The sequence below is a fragment of the Lynx canadensis genome, chromosome A1 (assembly GCF_007474595.2).
Source record: "Lynx canadensis isolate LIC74 chromosome A1, mLynCan4.pri.v2, whole genome shotgun sequence".
Lineage (NCBI taxonomy): Eukaryota > Metazoa > Chordata > Mammalia > Carnivora > Felidae > Lynx > Lynx canadensis.
This window is the reverse complement of record NC_044303.2, coordinates 230,949,045-230,972,022: the sequence shown is the minus strand read 5'-3', so window position 1 is coordinate 230,972,022 and position 22,978 is coordinate 230,949,045. Positions and strand designations below refer to the sequence as shown.

Here is a 22,978-nt window from a genome sequence, read left to right as displayed (position 1 = left end):
CCATAGATATGCCATATATCTGTTTATGTCCTGTGGTCTTTGGAGGACAGCAAGCCACTATAATATCTAACTTTTGTTGGCTCTCCCCAACAAAAAACAATTGTTGCTCTCTGTTAAAAAGAGAGCATGGGGCGCCTGGGTGGCTCAGTCGGTTAAGCGTCCGACTTCGGCTCAGGTCATGATCTCACGGTCCGTGAGTTTGAGCCCCGTGTCGGGCTCTGTGCTGACAGCTCAGAGCCTGGAGCCTGTTTCGGATTCTGTGTCTCCTTCTCTCTCTGACCCTCCCCTGTTCATGCTCTGTCTCTCTCTGTCTTAAAAATAAATAAACGTTAAAAAAATTAAAAAAAAATAAAAAGAGAGCATGCTGTAGGGGCGCCTGGGGGGCTCAGTCAGTTAAGCCTCCAACATCAGCTCAGGTCGCGATCTGGCGGTTTGGGAGTTCGAGCCCACATCGGGCTCCGGGCTGGCAGCTCAGAGCCTGGAGCCTGCTTCAGATTCTGTGTCTCCCTCTATCTGCCCCTCCCCTGCTCACACTCTGTCTGTCTGTCTCTCTCTTTCTCTCAAAAGCAAATAAACATTATTTTTTTTAATTTAAAAAATGCATGCTGTAGGTTCAGTGGTTCTGTCAGCCAAGAGCATGAGCTGTTAGAAGCTGCTTCAGAGGAAACCCAAGAGGACACTCTCATGTCTCAGAATCAGTAAATCCAATCAATAATGAATTGTATCAAATTCTAAGTCTTCGCCCTGTATCACGCTGCAGAGACCCACTGCCTGGTGAACACAACCTTCTATTGAGGGACAGGTAAATATAGATAACAGTAAAGAATGTTCTACCTATTCATTATTTCAAGGGTGCTTTTAACTAACAATCCAGATTTCTCTGCTTATTTTGAGTAAATGCTCAGAATAAGAATTCTATTTTCATTCTGAGCCTTCACTTTGTTTAGTTTTAAGATAAATGATTTGATTGCTAGAGCTGCTAACGTAAGTTGGTGATAGGTAGCCGCTAACAATGCGAAATGTTTCACTGCTATCCCTAACAATAAATGAAATCCCTTTCATTTATTTACATTGTGCGTTGCCATTTAAAAATGCCGTTGCATGCATCAGCTTATTTCAATAATGGGAAGGTAGCGAAATGGTTACGTATTTCATAATAAACTTCAGAAGGCATATAATCCAGTCAAGTTTTTATAATTATGCCTTTAAAAGAAATGAAAAGGTCGCTATACAAGTCTGAACTCAGGCAATTTATCAGTAAACTTACAAAAGACATACTTTCCATTTTTACTCACAAAATCTTAGATACAGGAATATAACGAGGCGTCATCCCACCTCTGATTTATGTGGGTCCTACAAGACCAACAGCAATGGGAAAGAGAGGTGAAACATTTGGGGTGGGGCACGGGCTCTCCCTTGGCTTCATTTCTGAGTTTTAGTACTCACTTCTTCACCCTGGGTTTTCACATAAAAATTCAGGATAAGCAAGACATATAATTGTCAGGCATCTGCAGGACTCAATAAAAACACAGATACCTCCTCTGTGCTCTGTGGCTACGAGTAGGTATTGTAAGTAGGTGGAATCCGCTTTTACTGATGAGACTGTATAGTCCCTGCAGTCAGAATCACGGAGTTCTCTTCAGGTCTGACTTTGAAAACTCCTCAGGGACAGCCCCAGATGGGCAGGGTCCTCTTTTTGTTTTCCCTGTAGATTAAGTCTGCAAACATTCCAGACTTGTAAAAATGTTTCTTCATTGGAAATGTAATAGGAGTCAATGAGAAAGGGGGTGAGCTGTGCTTTCCACTCAAGGTAAGTGTTCTCCATACACTCTATGACGTAAACAAGACAAAGGAGACCATGGGGTTTGGGGCAGAAGATACTTCTTTTAAATGAATACTTAGAAATAAAATCCAGCCCTCTATTACCTGCATAAGTCATGTTTATAATAACTAGTTTGAGGATTTAGCATCATCTCATCCTGCCTTGTTTTATTTTGTTATGTTTTACTCATTTGCTGATGAAATGATGTCAACAACTGCCATTTAAAGCCACAAGCTGGAATGGAGAGATCAAAACAAATACGGCATGCATGCTTTCTCAGCTCAATCTAAACATAAAAGAGAATCGTGAACATGACAGAACAGAAGCATCCTTACTCGTATGTGTTTAAGGCCATGTTTCTATTACATATGATGCTCTCTGTAAACCCAGGGCAATAATTCAGTTTGAGGTGGCCTTAAGTAAGTAGGGCTTCCCACACTTGGCAGAAGAAAATGACGCACCTTCCTTGGAAGACCACATGTTACACTCAGCCTTTATATAATTCCCACGCATGAGCTCCTAGGAACATAAACCCACAATCAGAAGTCTCAAACACAAGAAAAAATAAGTCCCTGTGAGCCAGATTCTTTGGAAACATTAAGCAGCAGAATAAAATTCGCAAAGAATGAAGTTGGTGGCATTGTCAGATTCAGAAAATAAAAACAAGTCTGTTTAATATGTTAAAGACATAAAGCGGACTTTGGAATGAAAAGTTAGAGGAGATCATCCAATATTCCACAAAAAATTTGAGTAAGAACAAACTGAACTTATAGAAGTGATTATATACTTTAGATTAGCATATTAAAATAGTTTAATAGAACTCTCAGGTTGATAGGATTAGAGATAGCACAACTACTTTGGAAATAGTTTGGCATTCTCTTGAAAAGTAAGATATACACCTGCTATATGACCTAGCCATTCCACATGTATTTACCCACATGAAAAGAAAGTGTATGTCATACAAAGACTTGTATACTTGTTCACAGCAGCTTCATTTGTAAATAGCAAAATATCTGTAAACAATCCAAATGCCCATCAACAGGTGAATGAATACACAGATGGTGACATATTCATACAGAAGGATAACATGCAGCAACAAAATGGAATGCACTACTGATAACCAACAAGTAAAATTTAATAGTTCTTTACGATGTAACATTTAGCAAATTAGGAACTAAAAGGAATGACCTTAGAGAGATGAAATGAATCTATTAAAAAATACATTAAACATAGAAGGACACAGAAATTTCATTTGTAGCTAAAAAAACCAAGAGAAATAAAAAACAGACATGTGCACATAAAAACTTTTACATAAGGGGTGCCTGGGTGGCTCAGTCAATTAAGCATCTGACTTCAGCTCAGATCACGATTTCACGGTTCATGAGTTTGAGCCCCATGTCGGGGTTCTGTGCTGACATCTTGGAGCCTGGAGCCTGCTTCAGATATTGTGTCTCCCTCTCTCTCTGCCACTCCCGCACTTGTGCTCTATCTCTCTCTCAACAGTAAATAAACATTAAAAAAATTTAAGGAATGTTCATAACAGCACCATTTATAATATCCCCCAAATAGAAAGCAATCTAAAAGTCCAATGACAGATTAATTATGTTACAGCCATACAACTGACTATTATTGGACAATAAAAAAATGAGTACTGATACATGTACAGAATGGGTGAACCATATGATGCTAACTAAAATCATGCTGACGATATGATGCTAACCAAAAGCGCCAATCATCAAAGATTTCATACTGCATGATTCCATTTGTATGGAATGTCCAGGAAAGGCAAATGTATGGAGATGGGGAGTTTTTGGGGGTGATGAAAACGTTCTAAAGTTGATTGTGGCAATGGCTGCAATATACTAAAATTCATTAAATCGGACACTTCAAATCAGTGAAGTGAATGAAACATGGATTATATGTCAGTAGAGTTGGTATTAAAAGAAACCCCGCAGCAGTTCTTGGCGATAGAAATGAAAGGAATTCCATTAAATAAATAAAAAAAAAAAAAAGTTGCCCACTCTCCATCTCTTCTCACCAACACAAAAAAGAAAACAAAACAAAATGAAACTTAAAAGATTTTAAAAGAAGACATGATAAAGTAATCTTCACAGATTACTCATATAAAAACCCTCAAGGAATCTACCAACAATTTACAGAAGTAGTGAAAAGAGTTTAGTGAGTTTTCTTGGTATTAGATCAGGATATAAAAATCAACTGCACTTCCATATAAAAAAGAAACTCTTAGCAGATGCATCCTATAAAAAAGATAACATTTCCAAGCGCAACAAAAACTCTAAAGAGCCTTAGAATGAATGAGACAAAAAAACAGTGCGAGGCCTTTAAGACGAAACGTGTAAACTTCATTGAAAGATGGCACATAAAATGGACTGACAACAAGTTCATGGACAGGAAGACTCAAAATAATAAATCTATAATTCTCCCCCAATTTCCCAGAATTAGATTATACATATATGAAAATTTGATACATGAGAGAGACGGAACTGTAGGTTTTGGGACAAATGGCATTCTATTCAATAGCAGGTACTGAGACAATTGGTTATTTACATGGAAAAAAAGAAAATTGAATATCTACCTTCTGTCATGTCAAAAAAATCAACTACAAATGAATTAAAGGCATCACTTTACAGTTAATAAAATAAAAAACAGGAAATGGCTTTAATGTTGTCTTACTGGGTAAAATTCCTTAAACAAGATTCCAAAAAGCATAGATCCTAAAGAAAACACAGTGATCAACCTAGCAACACTATAAGTAAGCACTTCTGTTCACCAGAGGACACCATAAAGAAGGAAAAACATACAATCTGAGAGTTATGACACATGGTTATAATGCATTCAACCAACAAAATATTATGATCTAAGTATATTGAGAATTAAAATAACTAAAAAAAGGCAAACCACCAATAGAACAATGTGCAAAAGATTTAAATGGAAGAATAAATGTGAATATCTAATAAATGTATAAAAAGTTCTCTCAATGCAGAAGTCAAGGAGAAGCAACCCCACCAGAGCTGCAACAACAGCACCAACAAAAACTTGGGAAATAGCGAGTTTTGCTGAGTAAATGGAGTAATGCATCATTCCTTGCTGAAGGGAATGTAAATTGGTACCTCTACTTCTGAAAGTTCTTCTGCATTACAGAGGAGCCTGAAGATGTTCAAGTCCTCAAGGCCACCCAGGATGGGTGCACAGGATGTCTGTGCACATCCAAGAGAAACCCTTGCACACCTACACTAGAAGTTCATATAATTGTGTCCCAAGCCATATGTTTCTAAAAGCAAAACCTGCAACATCTGCAAATGTTCTCCTCAAGAGAAAGGATAAATGGATTATGGCATATTCACATGATGAATTAGGAGGCATCAGTGAAAACAGTGTATAAATCACAAGTGCTCACATCAACGTGGATAAATCTGAAAAACAGTTGGTTAAAAAAAAAGGCAAGTTGCAAAAAATGTGTAACGTAATTATATAAGATACAAAAACAGGCAAACCAAATAATATTTTGCATATTTGGATGATACATGTGGGAAAATATAAAGAAATCCAAGGGAATGAATAAACACAAAATGCAGTCAAGCGTTTCTCTCTGAGATAGTGAGAGAGAGAGAATAATAGTAGAGTCTCCATTAACTATTAGTCAATTTCTATTTCCTCGGCAGAGTCGTGGCATTCTTTAAATCATGCACATAAAAAACCCACATGTTCTCCATTGTATATGTCATATATTTCATTATACCCATATATGCCACTATCTTAAAATATGAGCTTGGTTTCTGAAAGTTATATTTGTATAACAATCTCACAAAATAAACTTCATTTCTTTTTTTTTTTTTAATTTTTTTTTCAACATTTATTTATTTTTCTTGGGACAGAGAGAGAAAGAGCATGAACGGGGGAGGGGCAGAGAGAGAGGGAGACACAGAATTGGAAACAGGCTCCAGGCTCTGAGCCATCAGCCCAGAGCCCGACGCGGGGCTCGAACTAACGGACCGCGAGATCGTGACCTGGATGAAGTCGGACGCTTAACCGACTGCGCCACCCAGGCGCCCCAATAAACTTCATTTCTTAACTAAAGTCCTATTAATAAATGATAACTTTAAAAATAGGCCATCAATCCATTTTAATACTTTTATTTGGAAAAGTATCTTATTTTATCCTTGTGCTCAATTAGCATCTCAGAGTTTTATTTCGTGTGTGTGTGTGTGTGTGTGTGTGTGTGTGTGTGTGTGTTTACTTTTCTCACTGAAAATGAAAGAATTCTCTCTGGAAATAGTAAAGCAAGTTAAATCTTCTGTGAAAAATGACGAATCAAATCCCCTGACAGAAACACCATGAGTTCTTTTAAATCTTATTTCTTAAAATTCTCTTTTTTGAAGTTTTTAATATTTATTTAAAAACTTTCAAATATCCTATGGAGCCTTATTTCTTCATTAGTTTATTATTCCTTTATTCTGATTCCATGAGTTGCACATGAAACTAAGTTCTGATTAATTTTCTCCCTCTGGAATGCTAGTTCATTATCCAAATATAATAAGTGTTGAAAATGGGCAGATTTATGCTTAAAATACACCTCTGCATCCCCAACCCAAAGAGTAATTTAAATAGAATTGAGCTAATTTAATTCTCTCTCTTGAATCTGGATCTTGCATTTGCTGTGTTAACTTAGTATTAAATAGTCTATCATGCATATAAAGGTTAGTCTGACATATGTTTTGTTATAGACACTGAGAGCAATTTTAACCAGGGAATGATCTGGTTATCATCCTTACTAAGTAAAGTCACATCCTCAAGGAAGCATGAAGACTGTAGGTTATTTGACAACAGGCAATTTGCCTTCTTCATCCAGAGCTATACTCCCAGTGTCTATTATATTGTGTGACATATATTAGGTCAATGATTTTTATGTGCTGGATGGAAGGATGGATGGAAGGATGGATGGATGGATGGATGGATGTATGGATGGATGGAAGGATGGATGGATGGATGGATGGATGGATGGATGGAAGGAAGGATGGATGTATGGATGGAAGGATGTATGGATGGAAGGATGGATGGATGGATGGATGGATGGATGGATGGATGGATGGAAGGATGGATGGATGGATGGATGGAAGGATGGATGGAAGGATGGATGGATGGATGGATGGATGGATGGATGGATGGAAGGATGGATGGATGGAAGGATGGATGGATGGATGGAAGGAAGGATGGATGTATGGATGGAAGGATGGATGGATGGAAGGATGGATGGATGGAAGGATGGATGGATGGATGGATGGATGGAAGGAAGGATGGATGGATGGAAGGATGGATGGAAGGATGGATGGATGGAAGGATGGATGGATGGATGGATGGATGGAAGGATGGATGGATGGATGGAAGGATGGAAGGATGGAAGGATGGAAGGATGGATGGATGGATGGATGGATGGATGGATGGAAGGATGGATGGATGGATGGATGGATGGAAGGATGGATGGATGGATGGATGGATGGATGGAAGGATGGATGGATGGATGGAAGGATGGATGGATGGAATGAGACCGTGCGCTCCTTCCTTATTAACAGACAACTTCACAAATCCATGCCTCTACACATTTGTCCTTATTTTGTTGACCCTAGCAACCTACCCACGTGGCCATGGGCAATTCTTCTGTGAATCAGCAACCAGATAAGCAGACTTCAGTTTTTAGACACAGGTGTCAGTGGACACCATTAGCTTCCACAATTCCTTAAAGACCCCCAATGCTTTAATAAAATGCTAGCAACTCCAGTGTTTAGGTAACATTGAGCATCTTCTCTATTCTCACCTTTATCTCTTCTTGTACCATGTTACAAAGGCATTATGCAAAGTTTATTGATAGGAGAACACAGGTGCTCCAAATTACAGTGACCTTGAGCAACTGTCCACTTGAGGGCAAATACACTCTTCAGTGGTGATGAGGCTGTATCCTGAACAGTGTGATATTTCAGGCATCATGGTCATACCTCACATACATATCACTCACACATAACTTTAAGAACATCACTTTACTGTGATGGCGGAGAATGACAACAGTGAGAATACTGTTTTCAGTTAATTTGATATCATAATCACTTCCTAAATAAAAGATAAAGAAGAGAAAATATAAATAAACAACATTTCTCTGTGAAAAGGAGGGCCTTTCCCATTTGTGTATGTGACATGTGAGTCATAATTACAATATTTATATAAATTAATTCATCAATTACTAAGGAGAGAACCAGGCCTCACATATTGAATATTTCCTCAGTGACAAACACTATGCTAATTGCTTTAAACACATTCATATTTAATCCTTACAACAAACTTCTAAGGTAAGTATTATTCTCCACAATTTACATATAGATCAATGGAGCTTCTAGAAGACCTCTCCAAATGTCACACAGTTAGCGATACGTGGAGCTGAGAATCAAACCCAAAACTGACTAGTTCAAAACTCCGTGCTGTGATCCACAACCCTAAGCCACCTGCTTAAATTAGAGCTGCAATGTTTGTTGGGCATTTATGGTATGACAGGAATGCATGAGTTTCAAGAGACGGAATGAAACTGTTTACCTTAAATGAAGTATGTCAAAATGACAGAGTCCTAACAGGTGGATACCGTCATTCCCACATTAGAGAGAAAAGGTTAATTGCTAAATTTTGAATAAAGTTGGCAGTCAATTCTTTAGACATAGCTTTTCAATAAAATCTTGCTGAGAGGTACATTCTCGGATATGTGCAGAAGACTAAGCAACAACATGTGACAATTTTTAAACTTCCTCAGCTCTTGAGGTACTAAACACACAGATGTTTGAGAAGACAGGCTTATGAATGCAGCTTTCCTGTCAACAAATCAGGCAACATCTTTGCTGCCTGCTGCTAACACAGCAATCTCTTAAATTTAAAATTCTATGATAGTTTCTCCTGGATAAAGGAGAATTAGAATACATTCACATTCCATGAAATAAAAACATCAGAGATTTCCTTGTTGAAAACGGGCAATGCTTGCAATAGAAGCTAAGCTCAGTGTTGGCTTAGCCTAACAAATGTTTACATTTTTTAAGAAAAATAAATAATAATTTCACAAACCTACTCTGTCTCCTTTGACATAAGTGAGTCCGCAGAGCCTCCCAACTCTGAAATCGCTATAGGTGCTCATGACCTTGGTTTAAATCTTTTGACTTCTCCGTTGGACAAATGCTGCCATTTCTGTCACCAGCCTCCACAGGCTTCACTCCATTCTCCAAGCGGCTGGCAGAACCAAGGATGATGACATCACTTCCTTGGATAAAGCTGTCTTCCACGTTCTACTGACAACTCAACAAACCTCAAATCACTACACTGACTTGCGGGACCGCTCACAGAATGGTTACGTCTGCCTGCACCCTTCTCCAACACCAGTCTGCGCCATGCGTTGGCTATTCCAACCACAGTGATTTCAAGTTGACCCCTGTATTTCTGACTTAGAACTTTACCTCTGAGCAATGCCTTTATCCCATTTTGTCTCCCACCGGTGGTTCCTATCCTTCACACACAAATATCCCTCCGTAAAACTATCCCCAGAGCCACGACTTACTCTCTTCAGAGCACCGACAAATTTCATCATGCTTCATCTGCTTATAAATCTCTCTTTGTATTTGATAGGAAACCCCTGGAGTCCAGGAGCCTTCACATTTGAAGCACAGGAGAGCTTCCTAACCTATTAGGTCCTTAGAATTACCTCGTGAGCTTTTTTTTTTTTCATGGAACCAATGGTTAGTTCTTAAAAAGCCCACTCCCTGGGGTACCTGAGTGGCTCAGTAGGTTACGTGTCCAATTCTTGATTTTGGCTCAGGTCTTGATCTCACATTTGTGAGACCCTGCCCTGCGTCAGGCTCCACATTGAACACAGAGCCTGCATGGGATTCTCTCTCTCTCTCTGCTCTTTCGCCACTCAAGCTTTCTCTCTCTCTAAATAAATAAATAAACTTTTTTTTTTCTTAAAAAAAGCCCAATCTCCCTGGTCTCTCAGTGTGAAACTGTGTTCTAGTTCCATATCTTTGCCCTAGTTTTAGCCAAACTGGAAAACATGGAGAACATCTGAGGTAGTTTATAACATACATATGTACACAATTTCTTTTAGACTGTGTTTTCCCAAATATAAAATCCATGCCTTGACCTAACTGGAGATTCTTATATTGGAAAAAACTATTTATATGAATGTACAGACATCTAGCTGCCTTCCTCTGAAGCACCAAATCTATCTGGGAACATCTTGCTATCCTCATTTCTCAATTTGATTTGTTACTCAAGTTCACATAATGTCGCCATCTTAAAATATTCCCACGCAACTTACTGCCTAAAATGAAAGGTGCCAATGAGATGAAGAACACAGGAGTGAAGACTTGAAACAAACCTAGGTACTATTCCTATTTTACAGGTGTAGAAATGGAGGCCCAGAAAACCCAAATGACTTGCCCCGAGTCACTTCTTGAGTGTGTTGGTGCCCAGACCACGATCTCCTCACACACACCACCACATTCTTCCTGCTCACTCCCCACTGCCTTTCCATCCTAATAATTTGAACACACAATGGTCATGGTGTTGAGCGAGCTGCTGTCATCCCAGTGATGACAGAAAGAAGAAGAAGTTCTTTCTTTTTAAGCGAATCAAATGTTCGTTGTTATTTCGTCAGCTGAAATATCACTGGTTTTTAATCCTCTGAAAGGAGCATACACAAATATAAATACAAAAAAGCTGGTAAAAACTCTTGAACCCTCAGTGTCTAAGCAAAGGCAGAAGGACACACAAATGCCTTCACCAAGAGGCACTTCTAATTCTCACTGTATTTACACAAGCAGAGAAAATAATGAGCATGCATATTTTGGTCCATGCATTAATCTCTTGCTGCCCCCTGTCTGAAAAATACCCATGCAAAGAGCCACTGGCTTCTAGATCTTAATTTACTGAACATTTCCTGTCAACATGTTATGACTGCATTACTGCTCTTCATTTCACAACCACACAATATCAAGAATCTCATCTCCAGCTTGAGCAGTAGGTGCAGAGACATATTAAGATGCGCCATGTGAAAAGTTTCTTCCATTCATCATGTCAATTTCTGTGTGGTTGTCTAGTCTATAAAATGAAGGAGACAAATGTGGTGCTACCCTCATATGTCGTTTTAGCCCATAGTGAGAAAAACTATTTTATCATCTTTTGCAGAAAAATTAGGAAAGAGACTTCAACAAAAAGATTATGTGTTCTATTCATCAAAAAGGAAAAATATATATGATTCACTAGTAACAATGTGCGAGGTGATATGTGCTTTACTTACATTTTTCATTCAACCTTTGCAAAATTACAGAAAAGCATTATACTATTACAGATTTTTTTAAAAAGTGAAATTCAGGGAAATTAGTGAGCGTAGGCAATATCTAAAAACACAATGAAGAAATTTAGCTCTAAACTATGCAACTACCAATTTCACTTTTCAGATCCATGAGTTAAAAAATGCCAAGGATGACAGAAAATATGGAAAATATTCTAGACTAAATTTATAAAGATTTTCAGTTCTATACCAATCAGAATATTAAATTTAAAATTAACTAGAGTTAATATTCCTGAAATATCTATTTTACAATGTAAAATCTCTAAATAAGATTTGGTATATTGTTTTTAAATATAAAGTTAATATTAGTTTTTTGATATATCATTTTGGAAAGACCCCAGGCTTCAAAATTGATACAAAAGTGTTAACTATGGTAGTTGCTATAAGAAATACATAAGGGGCTCCCAGGTGGTTCAGTCAGTTAAGCATTCGACTTTGGCTCAGGTCATGATCTGTGTTCATGGGTTGGAGCCTCACATTGGGCTCTGTGCTGACAGCTCAGACCTTGGAGCCTGCTTCAGATTCTGTGTCCCCCTGCTCTCTCTGTCCTTCCCCCGCTTGCACTCTGTCTCTCTCTCTCTCAAAAATAAATAAAAATTAAACAAATATTGAATCATTATAAGTATTTGACCCTTTTTTAGGACCTACATCAAATCCTCAGGACAGGTGACTATTTGTTATCCCACAGAAGAAATCTAGAAAAATGTGTTTAATATGTGATATAGACTGAATGCTTGTGCCCCTCCTAATCTACTCTACTCTGTGATGGTATTTGGAGGTGGGGGCCTCTTGGATATGATTAGGTTATCAGGGTGGAGCCTTTATGAATGGAATTAGTGCCTTTATAAAGGAGGCCTCAGAGAGCTCCCTCAGCCCTTCTGCCATGTGAAGACACAGCACAAAGAAAACTGTCTATGAACCGAGAAGCAGGCACTCATCAGATCCCAAATTGGCTAGTGCCTCCATTTTGGATTTCCCAGTCTTCAGAAGTATGAGAAATAAATTCATGTTGTTTATAAGCTACTCAATCTATGGTATTCTGCTATAGCAGCCTGAACAGCCTAAGACAATACAAGTAGCATTTTATACACATAAATATTAGTATAATTTGTCCACTGCAATTTGCAAGAGAATGCCTAACAGTCTGGATGTAATTAAAAGCAATAATAACATATACTATTAGCACTCATTACCTCATTTGTGTAAGAATGAATCTCAGAAATATATTCAGATAAAGGAATTCAAAATAGCTATAATTACTGGGGTGGGGGGTAGAGAAAAAAATAAGAACAAAATCAGTCCAAAATGTTTATATCCCTAGGAAGAAAATGGACTGGAGACATTTAGATAGTTATTTACAACATGCATAATTTCCACCATAATTTAAGACACCATTGAAGACTGAATAAAAGCATCGTGGTAAGGCATATTAACATGTGTACTTGGGGAGTAAAGATACCTGGGCTCGACAATCAATGTCTGGTCCTAGCTGCTGGATGTTGGGAAAACAAATTTCCCTCTCTGAATCTGTGTTGTTATCTACAAAATGAAATCAGATTTAACTCATAGGGTTAACTCGAAGTGAACAGCATGATCTACATAAACCATATCCATGCCTGGTCTATGAAAATTGCTCAACAAATATTATCATTAATATTTTTTAACTATTTAATGTTTATTTATTTATTTTGAGAGACAGAGAGAGGGAGAGAGAGAGCAGGGGAGGGGTAGAGAGAGAGGAGAGAGAAAATTCGAAGCAGGTTCTGTGCTATAAGCACAGAACCAGATGGGGGGCTTGAACTCACAAACAGGGAGATTATGACCTGAGCTGAAACAGATGTTCAACCGCCTGAGCCACCCAGGTGCCCTGTCATTAATATTATTAAAGTTATCACCAGTATCATCATCTTCCTAAGGTCAGAGTGAAAGTATGAGACTAGGTCAACCGTAACTCCATGCACAGAGTACCTCAAATCAACTGGCTCTGGAATCCAGTGTGCTATTTTAACATGAAAAGTAACTAGAATGAGTACTGAAAAGTGATATTCCGATCTGGTAAGTTCAGAATAATGTAAACCATTTGATACGTAATATATATTATATGCATATATATTCTGGAATACATAGAGACAGAAATCCTTATAAATTAGTACGACTAGTGATTTCTACCAGAACAAGAGTGACAAAAATAAGAACAGTCATAGAAATACTATATATCCATTCACTCATTGCTTCATTCAGCACTGACTGCACAGTTAGCACGTGCTGGCCATGGCTTTGGCATACGCCCCTGGCCCTTGCCCTTCAGGAGTTACTTAGAGGCCAACGGAGGACAGGCAGGAGGGACAGCCACTACTTCTAGTGGCTGAGAAGGCTCAGCAAAGTCTCTGCGCAGGTGAGGACGAGGTGGCGGCTTCAACCTGGGGTGTAAGCTTTCTTGCACGCCTAGGAATCCAAAGGACACTAGGGTACTATCTAGAGGTGGCTCAGCACAGGGACCTTGGACTCTAGGCAAGGTGGGAAGGGCTCAGGGGACTGAAGACTGAGAGAAAAGGGGTCGAGAGGAGTTAAGTATGTCCCCGTGAAACCAACAAAGACTATGAATGTTCTCGCTCTTTCTGGAGTGGAGACCTGAGCAGAAATGTGATGGTGCTTCTTGAGAGCCCAGAAAGTGGTCTAGAATATTCTTAATTTATGTCGGAAAAAGACAAGACTACACTAGGAAATCCTAAAGGAATAACGGTAGCATGAAAAGGCAAGCTATGAGAGACTAGGTCACTGGAGAAAAGTAGATCAGGGCTTAAGATAAGAACAAGGCTTCACAAAGGGACTTAAGAAAATCAGGAGCATATTCTAGGTAGATTACTGCTCTGGAATTTAGTCTGGAAGGAAACAGGGAAGCAATTTTTTTTTTAATTGGCAATGAAAAAGGAAAACCTCTAAAATAGGTCTATAGTCTCTATATTTTTGTTTTTATTTCTGTTTTCATACAAAGAAGCCATTCTGAAAGACTTAGAAAATACCACTGCAATGTTAATTCTTATTACCAATTCAATCAATTAAATGTCCTGTTCAAATAAATCACTAGACTTTGTTGGAAGAGTAATACTTCAGCCACATGAGAGATACTGCCTAGTGTGGAAACTAACAGCTATTCTCTAATTTTCAAGTAAAAACTACTTTTTATAATATTATAGCAATATTATTATTGCTATTATTTTTTTCCCTGCGAGCAAGCCTGTATTCACCACTGGTAAGAATCTAGAATCCTATGGCATTGAGTGATTTTTTTCCTTTGGCTAAATGATGGCATTTGGGAACACGCAAATGTGTAGAAATATCTTCATAGTAAAAAAAATTCATGTGAAAAAAATAAAAGTAATTATTTAATTATCCAAGCTGTGTTCTTTTCAAAATGAAATATTTTGGCAAATTTACTCCTTCTTTATCTTAAAACAATAAATATAACTATCTACTTTTTAAAATATCAGATCCTACAGGATAATGAAAAAATGCACATGTTTTACTTACAATTATATTCATATATGGTTTATTTCCTTAAAAAGTTCAGTGATGATGCTTTTAAATAAATACATTTCATTGTGACAAAAAGTATGTGTCTACTTGACTAATGTTTCTTCACCTCTAACTACTTTAACCAGAAGTGAGCATATTTCCTAAAAGAAGCCTGACTTCTTTGTTAACTGTGGACAAAATTTTTAGACTCCATTAATAGAATTGTTGGCATTTCAGCTCACAGAAGTTAGCTAATAAAGAGAATGACCTTTGGTAACACGTATAACATTAATTCCTTTTGCATCCAGTCTCTAAGATATGGCAAACTTTTGTGGACACTTGTTTGCAAGAAATTCAATAGTTCATCTGCAGGGAAGAAAGAGCAGCTTCTTACATGGAGCAAGCAATTCATGTGTGTGTGTGTGTGTGTGTGTGTGTGTGTGTGTGTGTGTATGAATATATAGTATATATTTCATTTTGTATTTAAAAATTTTTTTTAACATTTATTTTTGAAAAACAGAGAGACAGAGCACAAGAAGAGAAAGGGCAGAGAGAAGGGAGACACAGAATCCAGAGCACTCCAGGCTCTGAGCTGTAAGCACAGAGCCCAAGGTGGGGCTCGAACCCATGAACCCTGAGGTCATAACCTGAACCGAAGTTGGATACCTAACTGACTGAGCCACCCAGGTGCCCCTAACATTTCGTCTTTTTAAACATATATAACTCCAATTAGAATCTTGGGTGTCTATATTATTAAAAAAAAATGGTGAGCCTAAGTATGATTGCTTTATTTAATAGTCCTTATTCCACAATAAATAATGCCGCTACTCCATATTCAAATACCTCCACTTCTTAGAATAAAAGCTACAGATTATTTTAATATGTGAATCCAAACGCATATATACATGCATGAAAAATAAAATGGGCTATAGACATTCACCTTTGGAATGAAATATAGATGGTCACAGAAAAGATTTATTTTCTTGGAAAACTTTCAATAATTCAGCTTATTATAATCTCTAACGACCAACTGGAAAGTACTGTCGATATTTCCTATTACTGTGTAACAAGTTACCACTAACTGAGCAGCTTAAAACAATGTCCCATTTTTTACGCTAACAGTTTCATAAGTTTTGTAAAATTCAGATGTGGCATGGTTGGTTTCTCTGTTCAAGGTCATTAAAGGTTAGCATCAGAGTTTCTGCTGGGCTAGATTCCTTTGTTGATGTTCTAGAAAATAATCTGTTTCAAGTTTATTCAGGATGTGAGCGGAATTCAATTCCTTTTGGTTTTAGTACTGAGACCCTCTTCTTGCTGCCGTCAGTCAAGGATCACTCTCAGCTTCTAGAAGCCATGTGCATTGCTAGTCACATAGCCTGTCCATCTTTAAAGCCAGCAATAGAGAATTTATGTGTCAAATCTCTGTAGCTTTGAATTTTTGACTTCCTTTGTCTCTGAGCTCTAGACCATTGTTATAAATCATCATCATCATCATCATCATCATCATCATCATCATCATCGTTTCCAAGAGTCAGGTGTCCTTTAAGAAGAGTCCATAAGATAGGTTCAACTGTGGTTTGCACTCAGTGTTTCTCCCATTGTGTTCTTGGGAATCAGGGATATGATTAGTCATCTATTTTGATGTCCTTAAATTTTCAGTAGCACTCGAAAAATCCCTTCCTTTGAGTGAAGGTTAGACAGTCTCTGGCAGGCAACCTCTCAAAGCGTCAATGGTGTCTCATCTCTAATGCTTTAAGTTCTAACGACCCTCAAGGAAGGGACACCTGATCCAATTTGGACTGATCAAGGAAAGGTTCAGAAGGATATGAGCCCTCAGCTGGGTAACTGGATTCACCGGAGGGGGTGTCCTGGTGAAAGAAGGAAGACATTCTAGATAGAAGGGATCACATGGTCATAGGCACTGAAATGGGAAAGACAGGTGTGTTTATAGAAGTGGGAAAGAATGCTTCACGAACACGGCTCTGATTTATGTGTTATGTAGCTCAATCTCACCCTGTATGGGGGATAGATTTGGGCATACCACAGGCAGAAGGATGAGCTAGAATGCTGTTATTAGAGTCTGTGGAGAGAATGACATGGGTACAGGTATAAGCAGGTCCTCAGACCAGGAGACTTAAAAGAGTAATGCATGGCCCCCAGCCTGGGAGGGAATGAATGGCTCACAGGGCTGTCAGACCATGATCACTGACAGGCCTTGGCCTGAGGGACGGGCATTAGCCAAGTAATCACAACTGGCCAGAGTGTGGGAGTGAGCCACGAGCAAGGGGGATTTGATCATGACCCTGAATAAAGGGCAACAGCTGTGTAAGTAAAGTTCCTGACTCGGATCTGGATGGTTCTGAGCAATCAAGGAGAAGATGTGAAACCAAAAGCTCTCATGGGAAGGGAGCAGAATCTAACACCTTGGAAAGGACTGGGCTGGAAAGAGTGAGCAAAGCCAAGTCAGGAAGGAGATAAGGTGCATGGTGGATGTGTAGTTGCAGTAAGAAGCACCAATAATTCCTGTGTAGAAGAATCCCAACACTTCACCACTAATGTATCTGAACTCGGGAAGCTTCAATACCAACACGGATGTTTAGACAAGTCTGTGAAGCGGGGCGCCTGGGTGGCTCAGTCAGTTAAATGTCTGACTTCGGTTCAGGTCATGATGTCATGGTTAGTGGGTTTGAGCCCCGTGTCAGGCTCTGTGCTGACAGCTCAGAGCCTGGAGGCTGCTTCGGATTCTGTGTCTCCCTGTCTCTCTCCACCCGTCCCGTGCTCACGCTCTGTCTCTCTCTCTCAAAAATAAATAAACATTAAAAAAAAAGTCTGTGAAGATGTTAGGAGATCACAACGTTCCTATTTGCAGCTACTGAAGGTCTGGCTGTTTGGACAGAGTAGCTGACGTGCTTCAACAACAGGGAGCTCCAGCTTTTCCTTCTCCAAGTTCCCAGTGTTCATGCTCATGATCTGATTATTATAAAGTTGACTGTTATAAATGCATATCAACAAAAGTTTTCTTGAAAGTTTCAACTGTCAATGTGACTACCAGGGAAAGGGTCTTAGAAACCAAATGGAGAGTTTCCTATCACTGATAAAAGGCAGAGGAAAACCAAACTATATTTATGAGTCATTTTTACCACTTCCACTAAAAGTCTAAAAAATATTTGGTTTGTTTCATTTCCTCTAAGAAACTCTCTTACCCCTCCTTCGCATCCCTAAGAAGTACGAAACAACATCTAAATTATCAAAGACTTCTTTACCTATTCTCCTTTTAAAAAATGTTTGTATTCTATTTTTAAATGTTTTTTGAATATTCCTTTTGATGTGCTAACTAGGTTAGTCTATCACATTAATAAAGACCTGAATTTCCAAAGGTGATTTCTGAAGCTGAGCAAACAACTAGGTTATGACAAAAAAGAGAACAGTGGAAGCTATGTAAGAGACTTTCCCCCAATGAATTATCAGTAAATTCCTTGTACTATTCAAGTGCAGATTCATACACTGGAGATTTCCAATATACAAAATAATTAAGCTTAATGAAAACTGACATTATATAGCTATCTGGCAAGGAGAAATAATTAGGTAGTGTCATCTGCACTTAACATTACCATTCAATATATATTTTACACAGAACTATTGATTGTGTATCATGGCTGAGAGCTAAGAATATAAGATTAAGAATCAAAAGTTGTCATGGGATAATTTTTCTGTCAACTTTGGTAGTTCACTGATGGGTTCTATTCCAGATACCTTGGACCCAAGGAAAAGAAATCAATTCAGTCAAATCAAATGAGGGAGGAAGGAAGTTTTTAAGAATTTAAAAATTCAGCTGCTCCCAATGATAAGCAAACTGGCCTGTTTGACTTTCAGGAACAATACAGTCTCTATGTTGGAGTACTTTTTGTCATTACAGATGCCTCCACTGGCACGAATCCACAGGGCCACCGTCCTCTACTGCTTATCATTAGATGTCACAGACTTTGGATCACTTACTTAAAAAAATGTTTTTTAATATTTATTTATTTTTTGAGAGAGAGAGAGACAGAGCACAAGCAGGGAAGGCACAGAAAGAGAGGGAGACACAAATCTGAAGTAGCCTCCAGGCTCCGAGCTGTCAGCACAGAGCCCGATGTGGGACTCAAACTGACAAACTGTGAGATCGTGACCTGAGCTGAAGTCAGACACCTGTGGATCACTTATTTTACGTTTTCAAGAGTAAGACCAATTTCTTACAGGTTGGTCACTGGATGAATCACCATTAGACCAGATATCTATCTCTAATCCAATCAGAGGTTGGGCATTCAGGCACAGGATACAACATGGTCCCTAGACCTATTTCTACCAGGGGCTGGGTGTGATTTTAATAAAATAAAAGATGTACAGTATGCAAACATAGCACACAGAAAGACTGGATATAGAAACTGACCAATAATGAAACAACGGGTTTCAAAGCGAAACAAACGTGAATTCAGTGGTGTGTATAGACCTAAAAACCTGACAGTCTTAGCTTCTCAGGAAGTAGGGGAAAAGAAAAAAAATCTTTAACAAAAAGCTCTTCAAATACGTATAACCGTAGGAACTGGTTCGAATACATATTTACAAACATTTTTCTCCCTTAGTCTCACCATTCAACCAGTCAACCTTCTGTAAACAATTTTAGGTAGGCACAATTCGCATTTTTTTCTTGTCCATTCTGCTTTGGTTAATCTGGGTATTCAACAAGTCTGTGATGAGTTTAAGGGGTCCCCATGTGCCCATTTACAGCTACTGATAACCTAGGTACTTGGATGCAGAGGTGGATACACTTTCACATGCCCAAAATAAAGTTTTGGGATGGAAAATGATATTGCACCCAAGGAAGCTAGTCTAACAAGAGTGCAATGATTTCCTTGAAAAAATTCATCACTGTTAAACAAAAAAAAAGAATGATGTTAAAAGACCGATGGCAAATGACTCTAGTGGGAAACATTCTGACTACAATGATAAAATATTTTAGAGCAATGGAGACAAGGACCTTTTTAATTCTTTTGTCAGAGCAGGTGGCTAAGAGACCATCAAATTCATGCTCCTGAGCAGAGTGGCTGTAGACCCCAGGTCTAGGGATCCCCACCCTTCTTCCATCTACGAGAGGCCATGTGACTGGTTTTCACCAATGGTTTGTAGGTGCAGTGATGCAACTGGCAATGCAATTGACAATGAGGTATAGGGATGACAGAGCTCTCAAGAGAGAAGCTGGATCCTTCATCACTGTAGGAGGGAAAGCGGAGGGGCAGCCCCTGGTTACCATCCACTACCTCCATCTGTTGCATAAATGAGAAGCAAACTGCTCTTGCATTAAGTCACTGCAATGTTGGAGTTGATTTGCCACAGCAACTATTGTTTCCTGAACTAAGACTCCTCCCTAAAAATGTAGAAGGTCAAAAACACAATGTAGAACAGGACGATAGAAAAGTATGATGCATTACTGAGAAATAAAAGCTGTCTTATAGAGAGCTTCATGATTCTTTCACACATACTCACATTACACACACACACACACACACACACTTTTTAAATATGAAAACATGGTTCTAGGGTGGATCATTTATTTTGTGGGCAAGTGACTAAGTCTTGTTTTGAGACATTCTGGAACCTCAAACCAGCCCCTAACTGAATAACTCTTCTATCTATGAATTTGAAATTGTTCTACCCAGGAGAATTGCCTGAGTGGTTGATAACTGAGGTGCGATTTCACACTTTAGCATCATATATTAGCAAACAATACAGGTTACATCAAAATGTTCTCCCTTTCCCTTCAGGAACCTGCAACTCTGGATCATCTAGGAAAAGAGAACCAGACTGAGAGACTGCGCTGTGGAATCGGATTTCCAGCAAGCTGACTGCATGCAGAGCCTTCCTTTATGGACAATTATGCGCCATTTGCATCCGGGGCAGGTGTTAATTCTGTTAAAGGAGTTTCAAGTACAAATCAGGCCATTTCAGACACCTTTTGAACATCTTAAATCAGATCGGTTACAATTCCCTTCCCACATCCGACTGACGGTTCCGTTCCACTGCCAGGTTTGTGAGGAGAAGACAAACACCACAATTTACTTTCACTGGCAGCTCACAGCCCAGAACTGTAAGGAGGCAGCGTGCCCAGTACCTGATACTGCTCACGCTGCCCGTCTCTGATCCAAGCTTGCATCGCTCCAGTTGGCTGGCTACGATTTGGCGTTCTGCCTCCAGCTCTCGGGTCAGTCTCTCAAACTGTAATTCCTGAAATAAAACCACCAAAGAGATGAGTTCTATCATCTATTTGCAAAGGGGAATTCCTATCAAAGTGACATGACGGTCAAGGGGAAAATGCAATTTATCAAGATGTCAAATAGGAGAAGCAGAGGATGCTGTTGTGAAACCCAAGAAGGGTTGGCAGTTCGGACAGAGCTGAGTTCAGATCTCAGTCCTGGCACCTGCTGGCTGTAGGGCCTTGAGGAAGTTATTTAATCTTTCTTATATCGATTTCATCACCTGTAAAATGGGCTTACAATACTTATTGCATAAAGTCGGGGTGAGGATTAAATGAGCCTGCCCATGAAAAATTATTCTTTGGCTGGTGGCCAGCACCCAATGGATATTAATACTTCCTCCATTAACATTGTAACATTCCATGAAACGTTAAAAGAAACAATTTTTCTATCATTTGGAGTACTGTGTTTATTCCCTATTGGGTTCTAGCTGCCTCTCTACTAACTTGATCGTAATATTACTTACATATATTGTAGACTGAAGAAAAATAATGCTTATACTTCTGTAGGCTTTAAACTCCAGGAGAAAGGCAATGATACTAAATTACTAAATGAATATCTTTTGAGATATTTGCTGTATCACCTTAAAAAAAACAATTAAGCCAATGAAGAATGCTTTGAAGAATGCCTGAAATCCACTGTTAAAGGATCAACATTAACGAAAAATGATTCAATCAGTGCATCAAGGATCTTGGCTGTTCCAATTATAGGACTTTTGTACCACATTTTCATCTTTGCATTATATTTTCCCATACACTTAAGTTTTTTACTAAACATAATTATAGCAAAGCATATATTTTCACTAAAAATTTCAGGAAAAGTTTTTACAATGTCACATTTAATTTCTGTAAAATGTAAGTTATCTGCACAGTTATGTTTTGGGTAGGGGAAAACAAAAATGCTGGAGAATACTGAAAATACGGGTTAGTTTGGAAGAATTATAACTTGCCACATCGCAGAGATGTGTCTTCCCATAAAAGTTGCATTTATTTTATTTGCTGGCCTGGGGCATTCTTGGGGGATACCTGTAAAAAGCGGGATCCGGCGTGTCCTCCATACATATTAAAAATTCCCTTGGTCTTTTCCACAGGAGATTTCTTTTCTGTTAACAACATTATTTGGGGGAACCAAGAGACGCTTTACAAATGAGAGCTCAACTTTTCCTTTAAGGTGCTAAAACGGAGGAAGCATGTTATGGGAGCTCAAATCTTTATTCTTACATGTTCTGAAGGATGGCACAGATGATTCGTAAGGACGAAAACCAAGACCTCTACCAAAATGCATTTTTGTGTACCTAACCTCCACTGCTTCTTCCAGCAAGTTTTACTGCTTTTTTTTTAATTTTAATTTTTTTTTGGCAGTTCCTTTCCACAGAAATACACAGATTCCAGAAGATTTTCATTTCCAGGCTTTATATTTTATCCTGCATCTGTCTGTGTAACAGAAAACCAAGTTATACCTTTGGATTGATAACACGTGAAAAACAACATTTAAAGATCATGTAGCATTCTTCATAGGCGCATGGAGATTCAGTATTATTTTTTTTAAGTTTATTTTGAGAGAGACAGACAGAGCGTGAGCAGGGGAGGGGCAGAGAGAGAGGGAAAGAGAGAGAATCCCAAGCAGGATCCGTGCTGCCGAAGTACAGCCCGTTGTGGGGCTCAAACCCACAAAACCGTGAGATCATGATCTGAGCCGAAACTGAGAGTCAGATGCTTAACCCGACTGAGCCACCCTGGTGCCTCTACGTGGAAATTCGTATGTCAGCTCCCTTGCAAACATAGAGTCACATATTTCTAGAGATTCTCATCTCTGTGTGTAGATCTTTATTTCCATGTGGCATTATTCTCCTTCTGTCTGAAAGACTTCCTTCAGTGTTTCCTGGAATGCAGTTCTTTTGGTGGATTCTCTCAACTTTATGTGCCTAACAAGAGTTGTTATTTTGCCCTCATT

General features: G+C 38.7%; 1 protein-coding gene across 1 annotated transcript in view; it reads right to left on the bottom strand.

The window, feature by feature from the left end:
• The window catches only part of CTNND2 (catenin delta 2), a 946,486-nt gene that overhangs the window by 570,728 nt on the left and 352,780 nt on the right, over window positions 1-22,978 (bottom strand). Inside the window, 1 exon segment of the mRNA XM_030332482.1 lies at window positions 20,884-20,996. Within this exon segment, the coding sequence (XP_030188342.1) occupies window positions 20,884-20,996 (113 nt within the window).